This window comes from Sabethes cyaneus, chromosome 1 (assembly GCF_943734655.1).
Source record: "Sabethes cyaneus chromosome 1, idSabCyanKW18_F2, whole genome shotgun sequence".
In the NCBI taxonomy this organism is placed as follows: domain Eukaryota; kingdom Metazoa; phylum Arthropoda; class Insecta; order Diptera; family Culicidae; genus Sabethes; species Sabethes cyaneus.
In genome coordinates, this window is record NC_071353.1 from 49,652,127 (window position 1) to 49,675,997 (window position 23,871).

General features: G+C 39.5%; 1 protein-coding gene and 1 non-coding gene across 2 annotated transcripts in view; both read left to right on the forward strand.

Annotated features, from left to right (window-relative positions):
- The window catches only part of LOC128739519 (protein unc-80 homolog), a 39,254-nt gene that overhangs the window by 9,582 nt on the left and 5,801 nt on the right, over positions 1-23,871 (forward strand). The window contains exons 13-27 of the mRNA XM_053835016.1: positions 11,642-11,738; positions 11,806-12,087; positions 12,154-12,351; positions 13,984-14,329; positions 14,391-14,487; positions 14,551-15,004; positions 15,061-15,464; positions 15,527-15,671; positions 15,727-15,892; positions 15,954-16,141; positions 16,311-16,451; positions 16,519-16,639; positions 16,703-16,898; positions 23,053-23,222; positions 23,280-23,844. Coding sequence (XP_053690991.1) covers positions 11,642-11,738; positions 11,806-12,087; positions 12,154-12,351; positions 13,984-14,329; positions 14,391-14,487; positions 14,551-15,004; positions 15,061-15,464; positions 15,527-15,671; positions 15,727-15,892; positions 15,954-16,141; positions 16,311-16,451; positions 16,519-16,639; positions 16,703-16,898; positions 23,053-23,222; positions 23,280-23,844 — 3,570 coding nt within the window. The remainder of the gene's footprint in view (positions 1-11,641; positions 11,739-11,805; positions 12,088-12,153; positions 12,352-13,983; positions 14,330-14,390; positions 14,488-14,550; positions 15,005-15,060; positions 15,465-15,526; positions 15,672-15,726; positions 15,893-15,953; positions 16,142-16,310; positions 16,452-16,518; positions 16,640-16,702; positions 16,899-23,052; positions 23,223-23,279; positions 23,845-23,871) is intronic.
- On the forward strand, positions 22,901-22,972 carry Trnat-cgu (transfer RNA threonine (anticodon CGU)). The gene has a single exon. It is a non-coding gene; the product is annotated as a tRNA-Thr (tRNA).

Consider the following 23,871-nt stretch of genomic DNA (forward strand, 5'->3'; position numbering starts at 1 on the left):
CACATTCGCTGTCATGACGTAAACGTCGTAAACTATTTTGGAAAGGTAATAAGTGTCTGATGCAATAAATGATTAATTGGATGAACTGGAAAATTTCGATATAGACCAGAAATATATTGGGTTGAGCAATGGCAAGTATGGCTCGGACCTACGTTCTTTCGGTTGGTAGCCGAATGTTTTACTCTCTAAACTACTGCCGCCCGTTATATTGGTTAGTCTAATACCTAGTTTGATTTAATTTCCCAATTCAAGCATTCCCGTATACGTACCTCACACTCTTTTGCGACGATGTTATTTTTGTATGACTACTCTTTGTTTCTACAGCCTTATGTCTACTCGATCAGTGCGATAGAAACAAGCAGTGCGTTATAGACAGACGCTCCGGCAAGTCTCGTAATTAATTACCACCGCGTGTGTTTTTTCTAATTATTTACGCGAAGTGTCCGAGCCCCGTGTAATCGATCTTCACGAATTTGAATTAAATTTCGCCAGATTGTTCGTTTTCGGTCAGAAAGCAAAAATCGAAAATTTGATGCCGATCCGACATTCCCTCGATTAATGGGACCACCTCCATTTTTAGGGACAATACCCTTTTTTGTCAAAACTTCTTATTTTCTTTTGCTTATAGCTCCGGAAGTAGTGGGTTTTGAAAAACACTATTTTCACATTTTTAAAGAAAATTGCCCAATGAATTCCAAAAAAGTATTATTTTTAAGCACCAGTGCTGCCAAATATCTTTAAATTCAATTTGAAAACTAAATTTTCATTTTTCTCTCAATGAAGACAATTTAATCTTAAAAATTCCAACTTCTGACTGTTTTGAAGCAAGCGATACCTCATTTTTATGTAAATTTTTTTTTCTTTTGCTTATATCTCCGGCAATATTAAGTTTAGAAAGACACTCCTTTCACATTTTCAAAGGAAATCACCAAAGGAATTCGAAAAAGATATTATTTTTGAGCATTAGTGCTGCCAAATATTTTTAAACTCAATTTGAAAACTAAATTTACATTTTTCTCTCAATGAAGACAATTTTATCTCAAAAATTTCAACTTCATCGTGTTCCGCAGATTTTTTTACACAAGAATCACTCATCGCCCCGAGGTATTATTTGCCGATCCCGAGATACAGCGTTTTAAAACAAGCAATACCCCATTTTCTATGTTAAACTATAAGCAAAATACCTTTTTTTAAGAAGTGATTCTCTACGCATTGTAAAACTACTTTGCCATATCGGGAAATGGACCAATTTAAGAAGCACATTTCCAAGTCCTGGGGGGCTCCGTAGCCGCAAGGTTATCGAGTCTGCTGTGACAAGCGAGTGGTCGTGGGTTCGAATCTTAGTGGAATCAAGCCATTCGATGTCAATTAGCATGGGTTTATTCTTAGGCCCCTCCATTTACCCTCTGAAACCCCTTGACAGTTCAAATGTCCCACCTATAGCTAAGTGTACTGGTCAGAGATACGAATGAGTCCTCGCCAGGGACGGCTATAATATGGAATAGTACTGGCAGCGTTATTCCTCTTGAATAAAGTAGATCAAGCTTTGAAGGAAGGGTAGGGTAACCAACCTATTTTGGACCCCATCAGCAGCTTTACATAATTTGGACACTTCCATTTGATTTTGCTGTAAGTGTCCAAATTATGTACAGCTGCTTAAGGGGTCCAAAATACGTTGGTTACCCTAAACCCCAATACACACAAGCACGCATAAAATTGAATAAGCATATCGCTCATTCAATAGCGATTATAGCAAAAAGAAATGCAGTGCAGGTCATACAGCAAACACCCGGGCGATATCACAATAGAACAACTATACTGGTCGCAGTGATGAGTCCACACATGGAAACAAAAATTAGTCCATAGTGCTCACTTTATGTTCGCTCTGCTTGGCCAGCGTGTACGGCCATATATAAAAGTCCAGGGGATTAAGATCCGGGGAGCTGGGAGGCCACAAAGTTTTATCGAGAAAATCAGTCAAATTCTCCCGACACCACGCTTGGACGATATTCGCCGTGTGGGCCGGTGAGCCGATTTGTTGAAAGACGTAATGATCTTTCCCGGAGAGGCACGAAGTGCCGGGGCCACAACCTTGTACAAAACCTCGTTTTATAGCACGCGGCGTTGATTTTCACGTTTTTCTCGATAAACACCAGTAGAAGCTTCCCACGCTTGGATACGGCCCCCCAAACCATCACCGACACAGTGCTCTGGAACCGCGGGATGTTTATGTGAGATGCTGGAATGCTGGCCAAAGTCGGCGCCCACAGCCGATAATTTTCGACATTGTGCGGCTGTTGCAAGATAAAGAGTTTCTCATCAGAAAACACGAACTCCTGACCAGCGTGCCGCGAAAGTAGTTTTGCTCTGTCCAGCCTCTTCTTCGTAGTAGCCTCCGTTACCCCGTGAACCTTGCGTTTCTTGTACGGCTTGCATCCCAGGTTCTTCGCCATGATGGTGCGGCAGTCCCGATCGACATATCCAGGTCAACAGCGGTCTTCCGGATCGAGCAGTTCATTTTTCGACGAACCCGCTCCCACACCACCTTAATGGCTGCTGGCATCCTCGGCGAACGTGGCCAGCAGAATCTAGCACGGTACTTGTCCGAGCCCGTCTCCCGGTACCGACGGATGGTGTTATAGATAAAATTCCGCTTCACCCCGTGGGATTTCAACCGCCGAAATATGAAACCGGGTCGCTCACCTCTCGCATACAACTTTACTACGACGTTGCGGCACTTCTTCATCGCGCGCGATAAATAAATAACAAATGACATCAAGTCGACACCTTGCGCGTCGGTTAGCCTATATATATATAGGCTAAAGCTGACACCAATACCAATGCACAGAATGCACATGATATGCACTTACACAACGATGAAAAATTGTATTCGAACTTATTGAACACCCTGTATACATACTGAGCAAACTTTTTATTTCAAGTTATCAATTTGGCGCATAGTGTATGTTCATGAGGGATGTTCATCGATTCAAATAACCATTTTTTGTGAATTCTCCAACCACTGAGGCTGGGTATCATTCTACCGTGCTGGCTTGTTCAAGCTACTCAGAGTACAAAGTACAGAGTAGTTAGAACAAAGCACGGTGGAACGACACTCAGCCCACTGACGAAGGCTAAAACATACTATGTAAACATGGCGTACAAAATGCGTCAAACGCTGAGAGAGAGAATAGATGAATTATGTTCCGAAGACGTGTCGATTTCTATCTCAAATAGCAAGTAAGACCGTATAACAAAGGTTCCTCTCACCACTAGGTGGGTTGACTAGTGGTGAAAGAAACCTTTGTTATACGTGATGTGCAGATGTGAGATGTGCAAAATGCTAATTAGACCGGTAGTCCTCTACGGACTTCAGACAGTAACTTTGCTTACAAAAGACATACGTGCATTTGTCGTATTTGAACGAAACGTGTTGCGGACTATTTTTGGTGGAGTACAAACGGAAAGCGGAGAGTGGCAGAGGCAGAATTTTTTTTCCATGTTGGGTATTTTTATCACTGCGACCATTTGTTTGATCTATTGTGATATAGGGATCATTCAATAATGACGTCCACTGCTTATGGGGGGAGGGGGGTGTCAATTTTGTGACAGGTTGTGACAGAGGCGGGGAGGGGGTCTAGGCAAATGTGACATCCGTCGAAGAAAATTCTCAGAAAAAGGCTACAAAAACTCATCGATTTATTTCGATTTTCGAATTTATCTTACTTCAGAAGATCGCAAGAGAACCCGACATCGTCGAAACAAATAAATGAAGCTGAATCTCTCCTACCTTCTCTTCACTCAAAAAGCGACTTGTTTCATTTGTTGAACAGAATCTTTCAAGCTGGTAATTGTTTCAGCTGACGGCGCCGAAAGTCGGGCACGATTTGCTTATGTTACGCTAGATTAATTATACCATGCGTTACATTAAAGGATATATGTAAGTCATATTCAATTCATTTGCAATCAAAGTTTCTAGCCTTTAACTAAATATTTGATAGACAAGTACAAAATAAACTTTAAAAGCTATCGTCACGATGTAGTGAAATCTGCCTCGCCGATGCAGATTGAAGCTGTTTTAAAGCGGAGTGGTGCTCTTCAGTTGACACCAAAACTTCATTTCTTCATTGATTTATGACGATTTGCAATTGAAGCTTGTTAGAGCCTTTGTTCGCAATTCATTAATCGTGCCTATTTAAATATTTTTTACTAATAAAATTACATACAGCAATTCGATAAAAAAAATCTGTAAAAAAATCAGTAAAAGTCTACTCTCTGGATGGAGAAAGTTAGCAAAACGTGGAATCTTTTTATAATTTCGTTAAAAAGATAACTTTAAAATCAGTTTATCCGGAAAAATCAAGAAAATTTAAATTTCTTTTTTTCGAGAAAATACGCGACTGTTATTTTCTATGATTTTTTAATCTTACACTACTTCTCAAAAGATTAAGCTATTTTATTTATATTTTAGGTTTGTGTGACGTCCAAAGGGGGGGGAGGTTGAGTTTTGTGACACAATCGGACAGAGGGGGGAGGGGGGGGGGTCTAAAAAAGCAGAAATTGGTGGACGTCATATTTGAATCGTCCCATATTCCCCGTTTTATTATAGCTATGTTGTCAAGATGACGCACCACTATCAGAAGTGATTGTCATTGTTTAACTAATAGCGTTTGTCCAGCCCGGTGATGCACTTCGGATGAGGTGCACTACTGCGCTGGGAGTTGTTCTCCAAATATCACAGGGTTCTAACAGCCCTCTTTCGAAGAACCTTAATCTTTTATTGAGAATTGCCGGACATCAGCATAACAGGTGTTCCGAGTCTTCTTTTTCTATGCCACAGAAGCGACATATATCATCATGAAGTTTTCCCATTAGCTTCAGATGATAGCGGCTCGGACAATGTCCTGTTATAAGACCAGTATAAATGCTTAGATCTTTCTTCGAAAGCTCCAGGATTTTGCGAGTAATTGAAACGTTTGGAGAGCTGAACTCTCCACTCTCGACTGCCTAGCATTGAAAGTGTTATTCCAGTTTGATTCCACGTTCGTACATTCCCATGCTTTTAGCTTCGTTTTTAAAGCAGAAGCAGATGAGCAGCAGAAGGGCTCAGGCCCTACAAATTGATGAGATGATCCGAGTCTTGCTAGTGCATCAGCTCATGAAAAGAGAATAGTTTAAAGTAATGTTAGTTGCTTTAGAAGCAGCAGAAGGTGTTATTTCGCACTTTTGCGTTGCACACGATATTCGTACATTCAGCGATGCTATGAAGCGTGAATGTATGTGGTTCATTAGTGAACCATTCGCTTCTCTGTTTTCTCATGATAAAATCGTTTGTCTACTGGCGAAGGCTGTAATGTTTGCTATATCATATGTACGAACTTTAGCGACACTCGCATTCTATATGTTTCCTGATTCTACTGTTTATCCGGAAATCTGTATTCGTGCATTATCTGCCATAGCTGTTCCCGATCGACACCGTTGTTGACCCAGTACGCTGGTCATGGTAATTACAGCAATCAAACCGATCGCCCTTTTTGTATATAATCCGCTAGTCCCTCCTCCTCCCAAATCCTACAAATTATTAAATGAAATGTCTTTGTTGGAAGTTCTTTACCATTTCTTTATGGAATGGATGGAATCTTTATGGAAAGGATGGAATTTATGGAATGATCGAATGTCTCTTTATGGAAAGAATATCGACGGAGATGCGAACTGCCGGAACTGGACCAGCACCGTCGTCAGTTAATCCAGATGAGCTTTTTAAAAGCCAGCGGTTGAAAGATATCCGTCGACCACAGCCGCAGCATTCCAGATTAGACGGGCCTTACAGCAAATTCCTTGGATTTGTTATCGCTCCCAGCGGTAGGTACCAGAACTCGTTTCGGATCTACCGCTTCAGCACCTCCTGCAGCAGATATTGATCAATTCGGTGGAAATCTTGCATTTTTATAACGGATTTCTTTCCATCCGACGCTCTAGACACTTCCACCTACGTAATACCATACCAAAACTCGGTATTGTCGTTCCTCCAGCCTAGTATCAAATCACTTGTACGCTGGATTGCACTAATAGACGTTCATTACGCCCGTGTTCTGCGAATGTCAGTTCGTTCACCAGTTTGGCACTGACGAGGTGAAGTATGAATTAATTCAGTTGGTATGAAGAAGCAGCACCACGCACAGCTGAACTCATTGAATTGTATGATACAACAATGATTCGCCAACTGAGAGTTTTTTAAATGAGGAGGTCCGTTAATTGGGTTTTCATTCGTTGGGTCGTGCTCCAACTTGAATGCCAAAATTCTATTGAATTTTTGAGTTTAGAAATTTCTAATAACTGTCAGTCGGCCCAATTAGTGAGTCAGCTGGAGTGTGTCAGCACCCAAATAACGGAATCAGGCTGTACCACTATGGGAAAGTGTCCACACATGAAACATTGACATTGCTTAACACACAGGGTGCTCCACCTTTTATGTCGGTATGTAAACGCTGTATAACTTTCACATTTACCAACCGATTTCTTTCATTAGATATGTTTTGGAAACGCCATTTCAGTACAATTTTCGCCATGTATCACTTCACACCGAAAGAACGCGCTGAAATGGTGACACTTTACATCGAAAATAGTCGTTCCATTGTGTTAACTCAACGTGCATATCGAAAAAAATATCGCGGCAAAAAGGCACCATCTGATCAAGACGTTCCAATCAACTGGTTGAAGCAGTGAGGGAGAGTGTCCATATTTTTTCAAAGAAAATGAAACTGTCGATGGAAATCGATATCGGTGGATGTTGGCCCATTATATCTGCCCACGAATGCGTGCAAAGGTTACTGGTTTCAACAGGACGGTGCACCATGCCACACTGCGAATTCAACAATTCAATTTCTGCAACGAAAATTTCCGGGACGTCTGGTGTCAAAAAGAGGCGATATTGACTGGCCACCCACATCACCTGATTTAACCCCCCGGACTTCTTTTTGTGGGGTTATCTGAAAAGCAAGGTTTACGACAACCAGCCACAAACTATTGACGAGCCCAAGGCAAATATTCGTACGAAAATCGACGCTATAACACCCGAGACGCTAAAAAAGGTAATGGAAAACGCGGAAAAAAGGAGTCAATTTGTAAAATCTAATAAAGGTGGTCACTTAATTGATATTGTTTTCAAAAACTAAACTAAGAAAATTTTAAGGAACCAAACTAAATAAAAATGCATTACTAATAGAAATCAGTTGTTTTTTCTTAAAGTTATTCAATGTTTTCATACCGACATAAAAGGTGTAGCACCCTGTACAGTACAGTACAGTACAGTACAGTACAGTACCACCCCGTTAATCCGACAAATTGTTGACCGGATTATCGAATTTTGACTTGAAAATCCGGCAGTCAAACTAATGTCAGTGGGGGTTTGAAATGTTATGTTGTTTACATCCACATTCAGACATAAATAACTCCGGAAACTTCCGAAAAGAATTGTCGCGAACGCAGCAAATTGGTTTTATGCTAAGTAATGCTCAATTTAATGCTTTAATTTAAATAGAAACCCCTAATGAAGGCAGTGTTCGATTGAAAGAAGCTAAGTGCAATGTTTTTTAGCTTGGAATTTTCCGGATAATCGAGTCGTCGGATTATTGGGTGTCGGATCCCCCCACTAATCTGTATCCGGAGGGCTTTGGACCTATTAAAATCAGCGATGAAACTAAAGAAAAATTCAGCAAAATTCTTTTAATCGTGCACTTAAAAAAAACCTGAACGCCCCCCCGTTTTGTAATTGTATGCATACAGAATAGAGTGTCCCAAAATAGCACTATGTCAGAAAACCCGGCGGCTCACCCCTCAAATGATAGCTTAGGATGTCACAACAAAACTTTTATATGACGACAACCTTGGTTGCCGCGATTTGGGGGTCACACATTTAAGTTTTATGAAAAAATGGCATTTTTCAGGAGTAAATTCAAAAAATATTTTTAGAAATGTTAAAGTAGGTGAAAAAAGATACTTAACTATTTTTTTCACAATCATTGGGATCTGATACATTCATAAAAAAGTTATGGTAGCATGTCTGGAGTCATATTTGGTTACAAAAATTTATTGAACCTGGCAAAAATTTAAAATTTTTGAAATTTCATTTAAATACACGTCAAAACAGGGTATCGAACAGTATCTTAGAGTAGCGTACGTATACTGTATAGATGGGAAATTTTATGACGAACAACTTTGCCGAAGAAAGTATGGGCATATGTTCAAATCTCGCTGAGGTATTCACGTTTTTCTGAAGGCGGGACCAAACATATTTTCGTAATTTTCAAATTTTAGTAGTTTCATGTGAAAAAGGTAAATGAAAAAACTTAAAGTATTTATTCTAAACGTTACCTAGGTGTTTGATAGGAAGAAATATGCACCTTCCACAGAATTTAGCACCATTTTGGCTCAAGAATCATTTTTAAAAAGGGCGTATTTATTTTAATAGGTACTATGTTTGAAAAATCGTATCTCCCGAAACTAGGGTTGCTCCAAAATGATGCCTAAGCGTGAGTTGTAGAAATTTGATTTTTAAACCTGAAAAAATAAACTCTGGAATTTTTTTTGACCCTTTTTGTACTATCAGTAGATGGTAGAATCAGCAAGGTGTATTCAGACAAATTGAAGGGTTATAGTTATTCTAGTTGCTAACATGGTAATATAACACGGATAACATATGAAAAGGGCACATTTAAAATAAAAAAATTAAATATATTGAATATATTAAATATCTTAAATACGGCTGCATTTAGAAGCTATTATTATTTTGAACACGTGTTGTCAAGCACATACGAAGTTGTTCTTCAAATTCAAATTACATATATGTATAACGAGAAATATAAGAATAATAATAAGAAATATAATAACAATCTTAGGTTACAAAATATTCATAAAAGTCGTTGTTCTACAAAATCCTTTAATAAATGTTGCACCATTTCAGAAAGTCTCAAAATGTATCAAATCATCACTATTTTTCAAAAAAAAATCGAAGTTACTATTTTCTGTATATTTTAATTTTACATTTTTTCCTGACTTTAGAACATAGTGATTTTTTTCAGTGTTTATTTTTTCATGTTCAAAACTCAAAAGCTTACGCGTAGGCTTCTTTATGGAGCAAAACTAGTTTCAGCAGATAATTTCCCATCTATACAGTATAGCTACGTTGCTCTGAGATACTGTTCGATACCCTGTTTTGACGTTTATTTAAATGAAATTTCACAAATTTTAGATTTTTCCCGAATTCAATAAATTTTTGTAACCAAATATGACTCCAGACATGCCACCATAACTTCTTTATGGATGTATCAGATCCCAATGATTGTGAAAAAAATAGTTGAGTACCTTGTTTCATCTATTATAACGTTTCTAAAAATATTTTTTGAATTTACTCCTGAAAAATGCCATTTTTTCATAAAACTCAAATGTGCGACCCCTAAATCACGGCAACCAATGCTGACGTCATATAAAAGTTTTGTTGTGACACTCTATGCTATCATGCCCAGGTGAGCCCCCGAGTTTTCTGACATAGTGCTATTTTGGGACACTCTAATACAGAATGATGACTCTGTTCTGGTTTTGACATTTGCTCTTCTGTTACTAAAATGGTATCCAAGCAAGCTGCAACGACGACAAAAAACAAATCGTAAACAAGCCTAAAGCAGACTAACAGATGTAACACTGGAACATAGTTTTATCGCCAGCAAAAACGATCATTTCAAATTTACACTCTAGCCAAGACTCAAACAACAGTCGCTGCGCGAGAACGTCGTTCACATGTGCTGGCGCTGCTATTAGATAAAATACGAGTAAACTTAGAGCATAGTTAAATTCATAGCGAGCCGCTTTGCGTAGCGCGAAGACTGCAACAGATGCTGCTAGTGTTTTTGCGAGATTTAAAATAATCATTTGAACGACGTTTTGTTACAAAATTTGTTCGAAGTTTTACGTCTGTTAGTCTGTGCCTAAAATGTCGTTTACAACCAGGGCTGTTCTGCACTCAGTGCACCTATTTTGCTTATTTAACTGTAACACCTCAACCAAGCCAAATTCGAAAATATTATGTATGGGGTATTTATAGAGTCAATTATTATCCATAAGTTTGCTGAACTAAGTACTTATTGCTCTATTTTAAGTATTTGCGGCACTCTCTTACTTCACATTGGGTGATGCGCAGAGAGCGCTCTTAGTGCACCGCCCAGTGTGAACTGAGAGTGCGTAGTAAATATTTAAGATAGAGCAATACTTATTTCAGCAATCTTATGGATAATAAATGACACTATAAATGCCCCATACATAACATTTTCGAATTTTGCTTGGTTGAGGTGTTACAGTTAAATAAGCATAATAGGTGCACTTATTGCAGGACAGCCCTGTCTACAACAACCGAGCATCGAGCTAAAAACGAGCCAGACTGTCCGTTTAAAACTCAATCCCATAGGCTGTACACACATCCCTGGCACGAACGTCATTCTCATACATTTTTCTTGAAGCCGTTTGAGCCAGGCTTGCTGGCTCGATTTTGACAGCATCTGTAAGAATTACGCAATCATAGGGTTTTATGGTTCAGAAAATATGTTGCATGTAGGATGTAGATAATGAACGATGTTCGTTTTTTTGTGTTATTGGCAACATAAGATAGGAAAAATTCTGACTTTTGATAGTCTTATTTTTTACGATAAACAAAAAAAGGGAAACAACACGCTGCTTTCGTCATACTGCGCAGCATTAAATACATGCGTTGTCTCGTTTAAATTTTGTTTCAAAATTTGTTGTCTACCTCTATTACCACCGCTATCGGAGGCGGCTTCAGCTGACAACTGTCGTGACAGGGATCTGGCTGTACACGATGATGCTGACGAAGTTCGATTGTACGGTGATGAGCAAAAAAACTTACATCAAGGGGTCAAGGCAGACTTCAGACAGCTTCGTGGGCAGGAAATTTATACGGCAACCGGAAGGGGAAAGATGGCAGACATTTTCAAGCATATGATATTGTCAAAGTTAGCTGGAAACATGTGGTGTGACAACATAAAAGCGACATTTTCATTGCAACCGAGTTCGTCAACAAGGAATTACATGAACAAGTATCTGGAAAAACGTTTCCTAAAGCAACATTATTGTTTTGTGGTCTGGTCAGATTTGGTGAAGCCATGAAGTATTATGCCGCCTGCAGCGTGCAGGTGATGCACAAGGACAAGAATCCTCCCAGTGCGCCCCACGAACCCTCACGCAATCCACCCAATCCGATAAGCGGAACCTGGAGAAGACCTAAAAACTGTAGGAAGCTCGGCTGGAAGTGAGAAGCAGATTAAGACATATTGGTGATCTGCAGTGTACAGGAGTCAAATGAAAGGCCCGGCAATTCGAATTTGATCAACTCGAAGCTGGAGAGTATTTTCTACTAGTACTACTTCAAAAAGAAAAATAATTTAATTTTCTTAATAGCAAAATTAATGAATTCACACGCTTTCATGATGGACCAAATTTTGATCGTAATGGTTACGCGCAGATGCAATTTAAGGAAAGAAAAATCTTATTATTTCTCGAGTTATATTTGACTCTTACATTTAACTTGTACGGAAATCTGATGAACTACATTAAACCATTATTCATTTTACAGGGTTCGATAGACAGTCAGCTGGATGCCTTGAGTATTGGAGGAAGCACAGGTATATTCAAAAGTCAGATGCTTCGATCCCACACGGACTCACATATTGGTAGGATCGATTGAATTAAGTTTCACTATCAATTCCGACTTATATTTTTATATTTTTTATCCGATAGGATACAATAGTGGAGCCGACGAAACCGAAGCTCCCGGATCCAGTTTCTACATAACCAAGGAGGGCAGCATCGACTATGAAATAGTTCTTCTAGCAGTGCACTGCGTGTTTAAACGCGATTCTAACATTTGCACCCTGCGGGTGTTGGAAACAGGATTGAATATCTGTGAACTGTTGCTGGACCTGGGTGTGCTGAAACTGGGGGAACACGCTCACACACTGTCTATGGGAATCGTGAAACGAGCATTGCTACACCTCGGTTGTCCCCACGGTTGCAATGATGGCAAGTTTTCAAACTACTGCTCCCCGAGGGATAGCATGTTTGTTCATCATTAAATACAATTTTCAGGTAATCGTGTGCCACCTGCGGAAGTGTTACGCACTGCTTGTCATTCCATACTGTCTCGTCTGTTGCGGCAAGCCTCTAAGCTGTCCAAGGCTTATCTGAGAAATATGATAAGAACAACGCAGCTGCATGAGCTGATTGAATTCTTCCACGCTTTTGTTGGATTTTGTGTCGATCCTAGCTCATTACTGTCACCTCTTAGTAAGTACAGATCTATTCGAGAAAAACTACAATTTTACACTACAGATACCAGATAAAATTCTTAGGATTCATTGTGGTTCCCAATTTTTGCAACCATTATTTTGTTAAAAAATTAACTTCTGTTATATTGTTAAAGAATTTTCCAATCGATATTAACATTTCAACTACCGAGACAAAAGTTCATTTCGTTTCATTGTAAACAGCATGATTCGCTTGTAGAGGTCAACGTTCACCGTCCTGTTTAAGGTTTGAAACCAAAAATTATCACGCTCGTGTTTATATTTGGTTAATCATTTCCTTTTCCTTGAAGTTGAAAAGCCAGCCACGGCACAAGCCGTTGTTTTTATGGGTGTTGTATATTGTTTTATCACCATCTTCTTCTACTTTTTTTGCAATGGAATGTCTACATTCTTGCAAACATTGGCCTGTTTGTATAAAGAAATTCCACAATCGCGTGCGAGGACAATAAAACTGAACTCTCATTCTCTGATTATTGTGTTTAGTTCCTGTTAACTGCTGTAGCTTACGATTAAATTATGCTATGCCACATTTGACAAATCCCGAGAAATAGATTTCAGTGTCTTCACCATCAATCCGGCGTTGTTATGTAAGCTCGTTTTTCGAGTATATCGGTAGAAACCATTTATTTGCTCATACGAAACGACTATCTCTATTAGAATTAGTAACCAAGTTTCTTGCTGAAAAATGCATTTAATTTATTTGAAATTATGACCGAAATTATTCACCGTGAGGACCACTTCCATCATATTTTCATTGTACCTGGTAATTGAAATTACATTAACAATAACGAAACACAAACCTAAAATCGTTACATGGTATAAAAACAAAAATGTTTGAATTTAACAAAAAAATAAGAATAAAAATTTCAAATTCTTATTGGTTTATTGGTAGTTTTGGTGATTTGCGATATTTACTTTTTTTGTAGTCTTTTTTGGAATCTTTTTTGTTAGCTGACGTAGCTGTCAAGAAAAATTTAAACAAACTATCAACTAAGTAACTATCTATTACAATTTACGTGAGACGGTAGATTGAAAACTTTTATCAATGAGTGCCACGCTTCGTATTATCAAAATTACAGTAGCTCCAAGAAACATTTTGGTTGTATAATAGCTTATTAAGCTCCATGGGAATTAGCTGTAACTTAGTTTAATAAGCTATTATACAACAGAAATGTTTCTTGGGACGTAATAATAGCAACACTAACTTCTGACTAGCGGCGGTAAAGTTAAAGATTCCAGGGCTACTTATGATGTACGATAAAGTTTAGTTCTAATAACTAAAAGTAAAATTTTCAATGAAAATAAATAATAATTTCGGTGAATCACTCAACTAAACCTAAGCATATTTGACCAAAGCACAATTGTTTACTTTTTGTGCACTGAACGAAAATGCAAAAAATGAAATTAATATACTCATACACGTACTGAGTTGAATCTTCAATCGAACAAAATGGTATGCAATGGTTATGGTCCATCACTAATTGGTACAAAATTAAAACTGATCTCAAGATAACAATGCATAGCGTCACTTTCACATTCTTTTCCACACTGACACCGTTAAGCTTGTAAAGTAGTTGCTTGCACGTATATGTGTTTCATCTATCACATTCAGACCTTAAGAGACCATCTGCCATAAAATCGTTGACCCCTGACTTTGGCGGTATATCAGGCGGCCAGGGTGGATACGCGACCAACTTTGGTAGCGGCCTTAGCGGAGGTGCCGAGAGTCAGGTTGTTGCGGCGGTCTTCAAAACCCTGGTTAGTCGGTTCGTGGATGCCCTGAAAGATCTCAAGGGACAGGAGAACGTCGCTCTATACTGCGACGTTCGTCAATTGGTGACGTACGTCAAAGGCGCTCACGGAGGACCATTCCGGAGGGTGGCTCTGAGCGGAATACTGGCCGTTACGCCACGACCACACAAGCAAGCTCCCAACATGCAGACAACTCGAGTCATCAGGTAACCTTAAATTTTCTTCAATTTAAAAAAACTACATTCAAACACATCTTCTAACTTTAAGGCATATCCCAGCAAATGACATTCAATCATATCAACAGGACGAAAAGAATCAACGAAAACTGTTATTTAAGAAGAAAAGCACATCGTCCACGTGTGCCGTAAGTAAACTGGATGTTGTTTTGGTGTTGGATGTTAAATAAATAACTCGCATAAACACGCAGTTTGTACCACTGTTATTACAGAGCCTATTGGAGACAGAGGGCTTAGAGGAACATTGTCGCGTTAGCCAGAGTCCGCTAAGTAATATTCGTCGAAAAGGGGCTCCAGCTAGACCCACCCTGACGCCGAGGCATAGTGAAAGAGCCTTGCTCTCGGATTCAACTTCAAGTTCCGAGCGCAACTCCGTGGGACGACTCAGTGGCATTGTTCGTTGGTTCCGGGGTTCAAAAGACAGAGAATCCATCGATTTGGAGTCGGGTGCAATGGGTAGTTCGGAAATTACGACTTCCTTCATGCGGAAAGGATCATTAAATTTTCAAGCGCGAACCCGTGCTACTGAAGGAATTGGACGCTCGATCCAACGGGCTCGAAGACGCGTCGAACGTCGACTGAATCGTTTTGGAATTGGCAAAGGCAAAAAGAAGATGGGTGGAACGGAGGACGTCTCCGGAAGTTGTAAGTTTGAACTGAGCAGCTTTAAAACTCACTACTTACTGATTTCTTCGTAACAGATTTTAGTCGTCGCAGTTCCTTTGATACAGCCGAAGGTCCACGTGAATCGGAGGTGGTTGTTCTGAAAGAACGACGGCTAATCCCCTTGGATCCGGTTCGCGACGGGATGGCAAGATTCTCGTTTCTACTGGAAACATGTGCCCCAGGATCGATTCCCGATCCACCACTTATTGCTGCTCTGCTTGATTTGCCTCAAGCTCCAATCGTTGCTCGTGCTGCTCTACTCATGGAGTGCGCTCATTTTGTTCATTTATGCAACCGAGGCCAATGGCCCAGCTGGATGAAGCAGAACATCCCGTCATTTAGACCATCCGGACCTGCGCTAGGAAATCGTACTTCTTTAGCAGCTGGTGTTAGGCGAATCCATATATTACAACGCGCCGCAGGAAAGATGTTCCATCAGGTTTGTTCGCTTTTCATAAAGTTTCTTACAGCTAGTATATACCTATAGTTATTCTACCACAGTGGGGAGAAGCATTAGGATTTCGGCTAGACGACATGTTAAACAACGAAAAAAAGACATTTGATCAAGTTTCTGCCAGTTTATCGGATCCCGAGAAACAAAAACAACTATTACAACAGGATGAAGAGGAAGATTTCCTCGATGAAAGTAATGTTGCTCACAGTAAAACTTGTAAACTTAGTCCAATATTTTCGTTTTTTAGTGAGCGTGAATCCACTCGGCAACGACTGTCCACCAGCATTAAAGCTGGTTGCGTGTATTTTACTGATGGAGATTACAGGTTTCCTGAGAGAAACTTACCAAACATTACCGAAAACGTCCAGGCTGTCAACCAAAGAGAAGCAAGGCCCATGGGATAAAGTGTGTCGGTAGGATCTAATGAGAATAGTCGATTATCACCAAAATAAATGCAAATAACTTTTTTAACAGTGAAACAAATCGCCGCTGGTCGATGGCCTTAAGCTCCATGGGACACTCGCAAACTTCTGCCCAAAGTCTGCAGTCGATCGCTGGTCAAGCCGAACGCAAGATATCGTTCGTTCTTCAGGAGCCGGACAATGAGTCCGAAGGTAGTAGCAACACAACATTAACAATACAAGGCGAGGAAGTCGTACAACGTAAGTTTAATGCATCTAGAGCAGCAGCTAGAATGTTTTCCCTTGCAAACACTATGTACTACACCCTCACCGAACTATTGAATTGAATTTTCGTTGACCGCATGATTGTCAACCTTGGTCATCCTGTGAAATAATTGGTTAACTTTGTATGTTTCCCCCCTTCTCCAAGAAGCCCAAAAGCGATCCATCACCACTACGAGAAACTTCCTTTTAAGACGTGGAACATCCACAACTCCCGCTGGTGGCTCTTTCAAACGCAGGTCGTTAAAACTGAGACGTGGTGCCAAGGATTTGAAGGATAATGATGACTGTAATACCTTTAATGCGCAGTTTTTTGCCATTCACATGCATTGTGATTTACCTATTCCGTTTTGTAGATCCCGTTCGGCGGACAGACTCCATACAATCACGCCGAAAGGTGTCCTCTCTATCGGACCGCAGTGACAATTCTGAGCCGGGTCAAGTCAGCGGCGGTGAGGAATCGCCGGGTATTTTGAGGTATTAAACTATTTCAAACTAATTATGTATATAAGAATAACTATCAAATTTTCTTCTGCTCAGTGATGATCAGCCGCCGGAATCACCTTGCGATTCAAACGATTCGGACGAAACTGCAAAAAATCTTCCCTGGTTACGTTCTATTACTGCGTTTTTGAACTCGTTTAATTACTACTGTGACCATCAGAACTTCTGTCATCCGTATTGCTACCGAAGGCACATGCGAGGAGCTACTCGATTAGTGAAAGCAGTTAGGAAGGTAGGTGACAGTTACCCAAGTTTTAGATTGACAACTGATTACTTTTGTACTTCTTATTAACACTAAACATACCGACTGAAGTCCACGAATACAGTTATCTGTTTCGTTAACAGATCGAAAATATCGCAATTGTCGATAGATTAGCGTTAGTAATTTTCTCGACAGAAAGGGAAATAGTAGAGCAGCAAGCTTTGCATTAATTTTTGAATATAATTTCTAACAATGACCACCCGCATTAGGGAACTGAGGATACACTAGCCTGTGACGAAAATTTTTTAGCATTTGCAAATTATTTGAAAGCGAAAATAGTGCTGGTCCCTAATGGGTTTAGGGTTTCCCATCCTAGCCCGATACAAGACAATTTATGTGTTTCCGGGCATGTTCAAGGAGCACTAAAAATCCCTCAATGGAACTCATTTGATGGACTTAAGATATCTATTTCAATTCTAACACACTAGTTGCGCCATTCTTCAGTCATTCTTGAAGTGCTTTTTTTCAAAACGCTGTTGGAATTCACGTAAAGTCTGACTAAAAGTGAATCTGGACGCCCCTCGTGCGTCACCGACTCACCTCGTGTGGTAGAAACTGGAAGCATTTGACATAACTTTGTTTACATGTTCATGAAGAACAACTGGTGCAATGTAATATGTTGCATCACGTTGCTTTCGATTTTCATACCCAAAACATGCACTTATATTCATTTTATTATTTATATTATTAATTTAAAAATTAAGTGTCAGAAAGATAATGTCTAATCATAACAGTAAGAAAAAATCGAACAATAGACCAAAATTGAAAAGTGAAACAACTTCAACTGTTCGAAATAATTGCATATAGTTATATTTGAACTTCATATTTCCCTTCTAAAAGTTCAAAATACGTCCAATTGCAGTATTCGAACAGGAAATTACCCAGATACTTTAAGGTTCAAATACGAATCGTTAATTTCTGGGATTTCAAGAGCAATGTTTATACTTTAAACAAAAGATATGTTCACAAAACTTGTTGTGTTATTGATTTTTTCATTGTGTTCTGACAGACTCAAAGAACATACAGATTCTGTACAGGCGATTTCTTTCAAATATCTGTTAAATACAGAATAATCAGTGCATGTGGCAACCCTGTGGGAAGTTCCCCGGCCGGCTTCATAGAGGGTCGGACTACGACGGACCAAATCTTCACCCCAAGACAGATCCACCAGAAGTGCCACGAATTCCGAGTCCCCACGTACCACCTATTCATCGATTTCAAAGCCGCAAATAATAGCGTAAGCCGACAAGAGCTATGGAAAATTTTGGACGAAAACGGCTTTCCGGGTAAGCTTACTAGACTTATCATGGCTACGATGGATGGGATCCAGTGCTGTGTGAGAATCTCGGATGGATTGTCGGACCCATTCGAATCTCGCAGGGGACTTCAACAAGAAGATGGTCTTTCCTACCTGCTATTCAACATTGCGCTTGAAGGTGTTATAAGACGAGCGGCGATCGAAATGAGCACGATTTTCAAGAAATCCAGTTAATTTATCTGCTTTGCTGACGACGTGGATGCTGTCGGCAGAACATTTGAGACGGTGGAAGATCAGTACACCATACTAAAACGCGAAGCAGAGAAGATTGGATTGAAGATAAATACGTCTAAAACGAAGTATATGCTGGAGGGCGGGACCAAGCGCGACAGGGTCCACTTGGGCAGTACCATGGTAATCGACGGGAATGAGTTCGAGATAGTCGAGGAGCAACAGAGGAGAACAATACCAGCCGTGAGATTAAAAGGCGTATTATCAGCGGAAGTCGGGCCTACTGCGGACTCTACAAACACTTGCAGTCGAACATTTGAGCCCCCGTACAAAGTACACACTGTATAAAACGCTAATTAGACCGGTTGTCCTCTACGGGCATGACATAGACACTGCTAGAAGAGAACCTACGAGCACTCGGAGTTTTCAAACGGTGGGTGCTAAGAACCATCCTTGGGGGAGTGCAAGAGACCGGTGTAAGGAGGCGAAGAAAGAACCACGAGCTCGTGCGTCTCTACGGCGAACCATGTATTCAGAAAGTGGTTAAAGCTGGACGGATACGTTAGGCAGGACATTTTGCTAAAATGCCCGACCACTATCCTGCAAAAATGGTTTTCGCATCAAATCCGGTTGGAACAAGACGAAGAGGGGCATAGCGAGCGAGGTGGCAATACCAAGTGGAGCGAGATCTGGCGAGCACTGGGTGCCCGCGGAACTGGAGACCACCTGCCATGAACCGAAATAGATGGAGAAATTATACTGCGCAGGCCTTGTCGTAAGACGTTAGGCTAATTAAGTAAGTAAGTAAGTTAATTGTGACAGCTGAATGCAGTTTTAAAGTAATAATTTATCTAATTTACGAATTAAAATAAACCAAAGAATAGCAAAGTATTATAACATAATTTCAATATCATGATTCCTCTGAGTTCTGAATTAGGCTTGTGGTGACATAATTCAATTGGACCGTCGTCATATTTCTATGAGCTCGATTTCATATTTCACCCCGCTGCACAGTGGAAAAAAGTGGGACAAACCCCCTAAAATCAAGTTGAAGTTTTCCATGAAGTATTATTTTTATATGAATGTAGAATGTCTAAATACCCTAAATCCAAAATTTTAGCTACGAAGGATGTATCCCTCTCAGGACTTTTTAGAATATAATACTTGTGCGATTACTTCGCATTTTTTTGCGTTTGGCGAATGTATCAAAGAATTGTCGCTTTAAACTATGAATTTCCATAAACAAAAAAACCAATATTGGCTAAACAGGCTGCTGATTTTAAATATATTTTTCAAATTGACGAAAGTCGAGTACACTCTAAATTATATTTAGTTTAAATCTAAAAAAAATGGAAAATATATGTATTCGCATTTTCAAAGTTGAACATCTTTCTTGGGAACAGAAGGTAACCGTCATTTTTCCATGTTTTATGTGAAATTTTGTCTACTTTCAAAAAACCATATGCTTATCTTGCGCAGATTTGCGCAAAACCTTCAGAAATCGTGTTTTGTAGAACCAAGTTTTCGAGAACGACGGCTGATTCGCTTCATGTCCGCTTCTACCAATACTATATTAACTACGACATACAACTACCTACCTACTACTACCTCAAGTGCTCATGCTCACGGATGTGCATTTGACAATTGGAAGTTTAGTGTCAAGCTCGCGATACATCCTCGACGATAGTCAGTGAATTTAATCTGAAAAATCTGATTATTCTTTTGAGATACTGTTTTATTAACTTCAATCTTTGGAGATGAGGATATGGCCATGACGCAACCCAGTAGTAAGCTCACCATGAGTGCAATAATATTGAACTATTTGGTAATTTGTGTATTTCTTTATATTGTTTAATAGAATTTTTCTTGAAAAGAAAATTAATTTTTAACGTCGACTTGCTCGATTCGTCGAGCATGACAGAAAGACCAGAGAAATTGACGAAATGTCTACAAAACTACATTGGTAATGAAGTAGAACACCAATCCGTCATTTATTTTCTGTGGTTAGAATTTCAACGTCGCTGGGAACGCGCACAGCGTAAGAAAGAGCGTTTTCTTAGAGAAAACTGCGATTGGTTAGAAGAGCAAGTTATTTTCAGTGGAGCTGCGACATCAGTTGATGGATGCCACAATAGCGGGCGTCCTTCAAAAACTTTTAACGAATGTAGTGTGAAAAGTAAGCGTCGTAAGACAGAAGAGTTAAGAAATACTCATAGTTCAGAGTTGCTTTTCGCTGCGGAACTAAAACTACGAGCCGAGGGCAATAAAATGATGATGATGATGGCAGTATTCGTGAATGCTAAGTTAACTAGACGAACATACGAAATCATAAGATCTCCTTGTCCAAATATCTATCCACCGTATGAAAATATTGCATTAGCTAAACAGAATTGCTACCCGCTCAAAATTTTTTTCGATGTTTCTGAGGTACACTGCAAAATTGAGTTGCAGGCTCTGCTAGTTCATACGTGCAATCGATTAATAAAGCTGCTTCAACATCGTAACACCTATCGTATGCAATGAGCCTACAACATATAAACTCTACGTTAAATGGGGTTGCGATGGGTCATCCGGGTTTCAGGAATACAAACAAAGGTTTACAAAGACTGAAAGCTCAGAGGCAAGTGTCTTTCTTACATTGTTACTCCCATTGCGATTGACAGGAAATGGCGTTATAATATGGGATAACCCTCGACCATCATCAACAAGGTATTGCCAGAATTATAAATCATTTTGTATTGTAGATTTAAATAGAATTTTCTCTTAAGGTATTGCCGCCCTGTTTCGTTTCGATTAATAAAGGAAACGAAAAATGTTATTGTCGAAGAACATGAACGTATGTGCAGAGAAATTGCAAACCTGAACGCTTTGACATGCTCAGTAATGGAACAAAACTTAGTAGTCAACGTGGAAATGTTCATGACGATGGTTGATGGTAAGACCATCAACGCCATTACTGGAACATCTTCTGGCCAAAGGTGTTATTTATGTGGTGTTACAGCTTCTCTCTTCAATAATCTGGGAAAAATTACCAATCGAACGATAGACGAAACACACCTGGATTACGGGTTAAGTACATTGCATTGTTCGATTAGGGCATTCGAATGTATGGTGCACATTGCATACAGACTACAGTTTAAAAAATGGTCGAAAGCTGGAAACGAAAAAGAGTTTACGGAGACCAAATCAAAAATTCAGAAGGAGTTTTTTGATAAACTCGGATTACACATTGATCAACCGTGTTCTGGGTGTGGAAACAGCAATGACGGCAATACTGCAAGGAATTTTTTTCTAAATGCAGAACAATCTTCAGAAATTACCGGTATCGATGTAGGTCTTATCAAAAGATTGAGAACCATTGAGAACTCATAATACAGCTGAATTGTATGTGAAAAAATATGGTATGGCTGAATTGTATGTGAAAAATATGCCCACCACTTTCCACAAGCTACTAATTCATGGTCACATCATAATAAGTAAAGCTGTTTTGCCAATTGGTCGCTTGTCCGAAGAAGCCCAAGAGTCGATAAACAAAGAGGTGAGACGCTTACGGTACGATCACTCCCGGAAAAATGCACGTGAAAATACTTTGCTTGATGTTTTCCATGGGCTTCTGATCGCGTCTGATCCTCTGATAACAAAGTTTCGCCATGGAACTCATGAAAAGAAGATTGAGCTACCGGAAGAAGTACATAGTCTACTGAAAAAAATAAATGTATAAAAACTAAATAGATGTTTTAATTTTTGGATGCACACGGTGTACTTAGGATTTGAATACTTTCTAAAACCATATAAATGAAACTTTTGAGGGACAGAAACACATTTAACTACGAAGTTTAGATTGAAATAAGATGAAATACTGAAATTTAAAAATTTTGAGACACCCTAATTAATAATACGTGACAGGAAATTATTTTTTATACATTATAGATACTTACAAGATAGAAATTACAAATTAAATATTTATGTTACATTTTATAGAAAAAGTATTTTAGAGGCACCCTAATTAATGTTTTTTAAACATTTCAATAGTTTTAGTTGAAATATTAAATTTTGATCACAAAACGACTAAAACGTATAAATTCCATGCTATTTGGAGACTTGTTCAGTTTTGTCCCACTTTTGTTCTGACTGGCGCCACTGTGCGCTGTAAGTAATGTATATCACACCATCTTGCTTACAACTCGATGTACGCAGCCATATATTGTATACAACCTTGTTTGCAATTCTGTATCAATAAAGTAAAAGAAGCATACGGGAAAGAGCATAAATTATTACCGGTCAGAAACATATTGAATATGTACGTAATTATTACATAACAATGCATAACAATTTTGTTCGTATACCTGTTCCATATTTTAGATATTAGGTCTGCTGTTTATTGAAATACATAATAGCAAATAGCATACGAAATGAAAGCAAAAAAGCGCATGCGCACCAATGACAGCATTCATATAACTCTCTAAACGCCCCATTTACATCAGCCTCTTTAGCTCAGTGGTAGAGCGCTGGTCTCGTAAACCAGCGGTCGTGAGTTCAATCCTCACAGGAGGCACGCACACCAGATTACGTGTGGCATTTTTTTGATATTGATAACCAACCATCACTCTCCTTTTCTTTATTTTTTTTCTGCAGATTTACGGGGAGGAATTCGGTTTACTACCAATGGCGTTCACCAACATGGCTGATTCCGGCAAAAACAGTACACGCCGAGACCGTCCAAAGCAAGGCCGCAAAGTCTCCGATCAAAGTTCCTCGCTAACATCGCCTTCGCGAAGAAAAGATAGTATTACAAAACGAGACAGGTTTAGTGTTGCTACTTCTAAACGAATGACTATTTCCTAATTCTAAACTAATTACAGAATAATTCAAGACGATTCTGAACCCAATACTTCACAGTACTCTCAACGAATGGACGAAAATAAGAAATCACAAGAGCCACCGTTAATTTTGAAATATCTGAAAAACCATGTTCGTGACATGTTTCATGTTCCGATTTGCACTCTTGTCAAGGGTGCCGCGGTTCTAACAGAGGAACAATTCGTGGAGATTACTCCCGTAGCTTGGGAACTTCTGCTCGAATCAAATCAGGAAGTATCCGCTGCATCGGCAGCCCTGTTCATATTGGCTTCAGTCAAAGCACCAACCACGGCGTCAGAGCTAATGCAACGTGCATTGAAGCATAAAAACCCCAACATTAGAATTGAGGCAATGCTGCGTTACCAGGTACTGTGGAAAAATCGTTTTCAGGTGTGGCCTAGAATGGAGGAGGGAGCTCATTTGTCCTTCAAAGTGCCACCTCCTGGAATAGAATTTACTCTTCCTTCCCCCAAAATTGGCATAGAAAGCTTGCCAGTCGTTGACCCTCCCTGGAGTCCACGACAGCAGAATAAGGATATGGAAGTAACTCTTAATCAGGAGAGACATGTAAGATATCATCTAAATATCATTATC